Source organism: Solanum lycopersicum, chromosome 5, assembly GCF_036512215.1.
Source record: "Solanum lycopersicum chromosome 5, SLM_r2.1".
NCBI lineage: Eukaryota > Viridiplantae > Streptophyta > Magnoliopsida > Solanales > Solanaceae > Solanum > Solanum lycopersicum.
The window spans coordinates 68,832,867-68,839,824 of record NC_090804.1 but is presented as its reverse complement, the minus strand read 5'-3'; the positions used below and the strand labels follow the sequence as shown (position 1 = coordinate 68,839,824).

The 6,958-nt window shown below is 34.3% G+C and overlaps 1 protein-coding gene across 1 annotated transcript; it reads left to right on the top strand.

Annotated features, from left to right (window-relative positions):
* Window positions 1-506: 506 nt before the first annotated feature.
* Window positions 507-6,812, top strand: LOC101248677 (calreticulin-3). Its single transcript, XM_004239608.5, has 14 exons — window positions 507-696; window positions 1,951-2,058; window positions 2,526-2,718; window positions 3,209-3,467; window positions 3,601-3,657; window positions 3,749-3,796; window positions 4,280-4,366; window positions 4,461-4,518; window positions 4,628-4,695; window positions 4,960-5,052; window positions 5,140-5,196; window positions 5,580-5,672; window positions 6,223-6,255; window positions 6,514-6,812. The coding sequence occupies exons 1-14, from the start codon at window positions 561-563 to the stop codon at window positions 6,523-6,525; spliced, it is 1,302 nt and encodes a 433-aa protein (XP_004239656.1). The 5' UTR covers window positions 507-560; the 3' UTR covers window positions 6,526-6,812.
* Window positions 6,813-6,958: the final 146 nt, after the last annotated feature.

The following is a 6,958-nucleotide window of genomic DNA, read 5'->3' as shown; positions in this document are numbered from 1 at the left end:
AAAACTTATTTGAATTTTTAATTTGATAGATATCATATAAATTAAGATAAAAGATAACTCTAAATTCATAATAATACTGTAATATTTTCAGCTCCTATTTGACTAATCACATTAAATTCTTATTAATTAAAATGCAAGTATTTAATCATTCTATGTAGAAAATGTATTAAACTTACAATGCTTGATATGGAACAATCCGTCCGGAATTGTTTGTCATGTTGCGTTTATCTAAAGTCATTGTAAATTATATCACATTAATTTGATATTTTAAACAAAAAATTAGATATTCTAAAACTATATGAAAAGTACTATAAATTACAATTTTTTTTACATATTTATATGATGAAAAATATATATTAAAATGTTAGTCAAAATTTTTCTAATTTGGCTCTATAAATAAAAATTATGATAAATAATACCGAACGAAGGGAGTAGCAAGTAAATAAAGTTTGAACAAGAGAACAGGGTGATTATGTAGTTAAAGGAAACTTGAAGGTCTAAATCTTAAAACCAACTTTCTATAATTATTCCGAAGACCACAGAATTCACACATTGGGCAAATGGCTCTTTCCAAGAATGAAAAAAGAAAAAGTCTACTACTAGTCTCCTCACTTGAATCATTTCTACTAGTTTTGTTACTGTTTTCAATTATTACATCTTCATTATCTGAGATCTTCTTTGAAGAACAATTTGATGGTACTAATTGTTGTTTTTCTGCTTCTTTTAGTGGTACTTCATAGTTGGTTTTGAGCTGCTTGTTCCATTTTTTATGTGAGTAGTATGTAAAGAATCAGTTTTTACACACTTTTTGCTTAGACCCCAGAATTTTTCTTTTGAAGAAATTGTGCATTTGGTTGTTCAATTTCTGATTCTGTTTGTGATATTTCATTGTTTCAAGTGTTGAGCTTGTTGTTCCATTTTTCCTGTGAATAGTATGTAAAGAATCAATTTTTAGACACTTTTGGTTAGACCCCAGAAATTTTCTTTGAAGGAATTGTCCATTTGGTTGTGTAATCTCTGCTTCTGTTAGTGGTACTTCATAGTTTCATACTTGAGCTTGTTGTTCCATTATATTTTTCTGTGGAAGGTATGAAAAGAACCAATTTTTAGAGACTGTTGGTTAGACCCCAGAATTTTTCTTTAAAGGGATTGTCCATTTGGTTCTTTAATTTATGTTTCTGTTAGTGGTACCTCATAGTTTCATACTTGAGCTTGTTGTTCCATTTTTTTTTCTGTGAATAGTATGTACAGAATCAATTTTTAGAGACTGTTGGTTAGACCCCAGAATTTTTCTTTAAAGGGATTGTCCATTTGGTTCTTTAATTTATGTTTCTGTTAGTGGTACCTCATAGTTCATACTTGAGCTTGTTGTTCCATTTTTTTTTCCTGTGATTAGTATGTACAGAATCAATTTTTAGAGACTGTTGGTTAGACCCCAGAATTTTTCTTTAAAGGAATTGTCCATTTGGTTCTTTAATGTATGTTTCTGTTAGTGGTACCTCATAGTTTCATACTTGAGCTTGTTGTTCCATTTTTTTTTCTGTGAATAGTATGTACAGAATCAATTTTTAGACACTTTTAATTATACCCCAGAATTTTTCTTTAAAGGATTTGTCCATTTGGTTGTCTAATTTCTACTTCTGTTAGTGGTACTTCATAGTTTCATATTTGAGCTTGTTGTTCTTTTCTTTTTCTTTCTGCGAATGATATGTAAAGAATCAATTTTTAGACACTTCCGGTTAGACCCATAATTTTTCTTTATTGTTCATATGGTTGCATAATTTCTGCTTCAGTTAGTGGTACTTCATAGTTTCATTTTTTAGCTTGTTCCATTTTTCTGTGAATGGTATGAAAAGAATCAATATTTAGACCCCACTGGGTATGTTGTTGTTTTACTGTGATTATACACTGGTTAATGTTTTTTTTTTCCATATTGGATTATTTAAAAAGATGATTGGCAGAGCAGATGGGTGAAGTCTGACTGGAAAAGGAGTGAAGGGAAAGCAGGCTCCTTTAAGCATACAGCTGGGAAATGGGCTGGTGATCCTGATGATAAAGGTTTGACTCGCAACAGATTTTTGGAAGTCTTCATGTGTGTAAAACAACTTTTAGATGGACTATTCAATAGTATTCTTATATGTTAAACTTAGATTACACATTTCACCTTTTTGCTTACTCTATTGCAATATGTAATGATTTGTATAGTTTTATGCTATGTTGCTCAGACTCTTCAGAAATGTCAATGGGTGCGTGTCGGATTCGCCACAAGTAGTGTATTTTTGGAGAATCCGACACGGGTGCGGCATCAAAAGTGAAGAGTCCGTGCAACTAAGGTTTTATGTTAGGATATGTATTGAGTAAAAACGTACAAGTACTAGGATTGTGTATGCTAAGACGATTCAATAAGTACATGGTACAAACACTATTTGACTTCCTTTTAGCTTTAGTTTTCTGATCTTGTTGGGACATGTTTGTTTCTGACCATGGGGAACTTACCACATATAATTGTGATTTTTGATTTTTAGGTATTCAGACGTCAACCGATGCCAAACATTTCGCCATCTCTGCTAAGATACCAGAATTTAGCAACAAGAATAGAACATTGGTTGTACAGTACTCTATAAAGCTTGAGCAAGACATTGAATGTGGTGGAGGTTACATAAAGCTTCTCTCTGGATATGTCAACCAGAAGAAGTTCGGGGGAGATACTCCTTACAGGTTTTCCCTCACTACCTTTTGCATGTGAACTTCCTCTATCTCATTTTAAGATATCCCTTACCTGCGAGAACTTTTGCTTAGGCTTGTTTTTTCATAAGATCTGCTTGTGTGCTGTCAATATTTTGTCTCAGAGTCCCAGCTTTTAGTTTCTGAAAAATGGGGAATATACACATTGTTTCTGATGTTAAATGTGTTCCCTTATGAGACAGACTAATCATCTGCCTGAACATAATTCTGTGAAAATGTCACTCTTTAGCCCCAACTTTTACTTTCATCTGAAAGTGCACCAAGCTAGCATGTCAATGACCTTAATTAGTAAAAAGTGTTGCGACTTGTGAGTTCAGATATATATCTAACATTGGTCAAATTTCAATGATCAGTATCTGAAACAGAGTAGTTACTGTAAATTGGTTGAAGTATATAGTTGTCATAGTAGTTTACCACACGTACTTTTTCTGCTTTAATTTAAAAGAAGTCTTTGTCTATGCAGTATGATGTTTGGACCGGATATCTGTGGTACACAGACGAAGAAACTTCATGTTATACTTTCCTACCAAGGCCAGAATTATCCAATCAAAAAGGATCTGCAATGTGAGACAGACAAGTTAACCCATTTCTACACATTCATTCTTAGACCTGATGCATCATACAGCATCTGGATAGATGGCCGAGAGAGGGATTCTGGAAGCATGTATACAGACTGGGATATCTTTCCCCCTCGAAAAATTAAAGATGTAAATGCGAAAAAGGTATTTTAGGACAAAGTTAAAGCTCTAGGCTGAACTTGTTTATGCCTCTTAACTCAATTTGTTTAAGTATTCTGTAAAGATTTCTGATATTTACCTGCTTATTAATGGCTTATTTAATTGCCATTGCTTATAGCCTGCAGATTGGGATGATAGAGAATATATAGAGGATCCAAACGAGGTCAAACCAGAGGTAGTTCATACTGCACATTTGGTCAGTTTTTTTAGTTTCTTAGGCTTTAAGTTGGTTTTTGAAATTAACTTGTGATTACTTTTTACTTCAGGGATATGAATCTATTCCAAAAGAGATCCCTAACCCAAAAGCTAAAAAGGTTAGTTCAGCTGGCATTAATGTACAGTATCAGAATATCAGCTGTGTTATGGATGAGGTTTTGAAGTTACTGCTTCTGAGATGTGGTTATTCAGAAAAGACTCTTTTCTCTAGTTTTATTATCAATTTTTTTATTCCTTGACAGTGAACTTTTTACTTTTTGTCCACTGTCCTGAATCTTTTCATTCACATGTTGTTTGGTCAAATAACTTGTCTCTTATATCACTACAACCATTCTTGTTTTTCTGCATAACTAACTTTATTCCACAAGTGATATACTCATCGGTCAATGGTCATCACTGTCTTAGCATGTTTCTTTATTTCCCATCCACACTTGTAGAAACGGAGTGGGAAGTGTACACATGCTTCATTATCTTTTCATATGTTGTCATCATTTGAGACACGTCAGAGGCCTGCTTGCACCAATGAGCTTACATCTTGCAAGTTTTTAAGCTAAATTTCCAAAATTGCTTTCCTTTTTTAGCCTGATCACTGGGATGATGAAGAGGATGGCATCTGGAGACCACCAAAAATTCCTAACCCAGCATATAAGGGTCCATGGAAACGGAAGGTATAAGAAAATTGTTCTAATTACTAATTCTGGAGCTTGAATTCTTCAAGTTGTAACTGGAATATCTACTTAGCAAGTGTATCTTATGTCCCAGAAAGTGAAGAACCCTAACTATAAAGGTAAATGGAAGACCCCTTGGATCGATAATCCAGGTAATGAATGTACATTTGTATTGAGATGAATTTGAATACGCTTGCAATGATATGAAGTTCTTCATATTGTTAGAAATCTATTCTGATCTCTCTCTCATTCTCTCTTCAGAATTTGAAGATGATCCTGATCTCTATGTGTTGAAGCCTATCAAATATGTTGGAATCGAAGTTTGGCAGGTAAGATTAGTGGTCTGAACTAGTATAATGTTGTCTTCCACACTCTATAAAGTTAGAATGGGTGATTTCAGTGGCGGATTAGAGCAAACACAACAGGTTCATGGGAACCAGTAGTTATATTAAGAATTCCACTAAATATCTATAAATATTTGAATGTAAACCAAGTTATTATTGTACATTAATTTGAGATTGTAGGAGCTCATGAACTTCAAGTCGTGAATCCGCTTCTAGGTGATGAACTGTTGTTTTTTGTCATTGCTGCAGGTGAAGGCAGGTTCTCTATTTGACAACATACTGATATGTGATGACCCTGATTATGCAAAGAAAGTGATTGAGGAAGTCTTTGCTAATAGGGAGGTCTGTACTTGATCCTTTATCCTATGGTAGCTGGTGCTAGCTTATTGCTTCTTTAACACTCAGATTTCTTGACATGAATATCTGCAGACTGAAAAGGAGGCTTTTGAGGAGGCAGAGAAAGTGAGAAAAGCAAAAGAGGAAGAGGTTGATATCATATTTTCATTTATTTAAGGTGTAATACATGACCTCAGCTGGCAAGTAAGCACTCTAACTTTGAGTATGCACATCTAGACACCTTGACCTCAACTCATCTCCACTGTTTCAACTGAACGCTCCAACTTACAAAATGATCAGTTGGTCACCTCCAAAATTTATGTGTCATGTCAACATTGGATGTCCACATACATGGTGTGGACGGGTTGGAGTGTTAGTTGCTATTAAGATCAAATGAGGTGTCTAGATATGCACTCTCAAAATTGAAGTACTTGCTAGGGAGGCCAAGTTTGAGTGTTTGTTCATGTATTATGCTGTTATTTAAAATATTGCGTCTTTTCGGGCACAAGTGCTAAAATAGCTGTAATTTTCAGGAAGCCCAAAGAGCAAGAGAAGAAGGTGAAAGGAGGAGAAGAGAAAGAGATAGAGATAGGGGTAGGGACAGGCACAGAGATAGAAACAAGAGGGTAAGTTTTTCACATGTCTCTGGACTCAACATGCTCTATGCTTTTCCCATTCAGTTTTCTGCCATCATTTACTTGCTTGCTCCCTTGCACAATTTCTTCCTAATTTGTTGTTATCCCTTCCTTGTTCGTGATAGTAGCTACTTGGATTTTAATTTCTATGATCTTTCTGCTTGTTTAACTTCTTTGAATGATTCATAGATAACTGACCATGACTTTGATTATACAATTTATCTTTGACAAACTTATCTTTCTTTTGTTAACAAATTTCAAACTCAATAGCTTTAAAGCTAAGAAATCGTAAGTTGCCCCTGACTTATGGCTTTGGCTTGCTCAATAAGCAGTAATCAGAACCAGTAGGAGCTTCTGGCCACTGATTTTTGTTCATGCTAACTAGATTCAGTACAACAATAAAAATTTAGTTTCAATGATAATCTTGAAGTAGTCATTATGCCATTTTGTTATGTTTATGCCCATGTCTCTTATTTTGCTCAGTAATTTTGTCTGTTGAAATATAGTGTCTAACTTCTCTGTCAAATTTATTGTTTTGCAGCGCTATCGCCGTGATTATGATGATGACTATCATGTAAGCTCTGAATAAGCTGTTTTTTTTTTCTTCCAACTCTCTATCCCCGCCCGATTCTCCAAAATGCTGCTGCACCTGTGTCGGATTGTTAAAAAATGTACTACTTTTGGAGAATCCGACAGACACCCTGGGACATTTCTGAAGAGACTGAGCAACATAGAAAACAATAATATATCTTTGTAGATTCTCTTTAAAATGCATATCACACATGTTTTCTTGTACCATTGATGATGTTGTTACTCTGTTTTTTTGTTGCAGGATGAACTTTGAACTTGGTGTAAAAGGCCACACAGACAGATGGTTCCACTCATTTGGGCTTTTTGTGTTCTTGTTGTATTCTAATCTTAACAGTAACTTTATTTTTGCATAGTCCAATGTGTTAGGCTTAAGACAAGAGAGATTGTACTATTTCCATCTTATTTAGCTTTTTTGGCAAAGCAAAACATGACTCAATATTTTAAAATCTCTCTACCTCACAAGGGGTGAACGTAAGATCTGCTTATATCATCCTCCTCAGACTTTACTTATGGAAATATACATGGTTTGTTGTTGTAAAATTTCGTTGATGATCTTTTGAGGATTGTCTTATTATCTTATTTAGTATCATAGAGTGTTATGTTGAAATATCTTTATTCTTAATAAGATATTTCGGGCTCTTCGTAAATGAAGGGATAGGATGAATTGCCCCATTATGTATATGAAT

Coding starts and splice junctions, on each gene's coding strand:
- LOC101248677 (XM_004239608.5), top strand. CDS start 561: ATGGCTCTTTCCAAGAATGAAAAAAGAAAAAGTCTACTACTAGTCTCC. Junction 2,719..3,208: donor GGGGGAGATACTCCTTACAG/GTTTTCCCTCAC, acceptor TTGTCTATGCAG/TATGATGTTTGGACCGGATA. Junction 3,797..4,279: donor CTAACCCAAAAGCTAAAAAG/GTTAGTTCAGCT, acceptor TTCCTTTTTTAG/CCTGATCACTGGGATGATGA.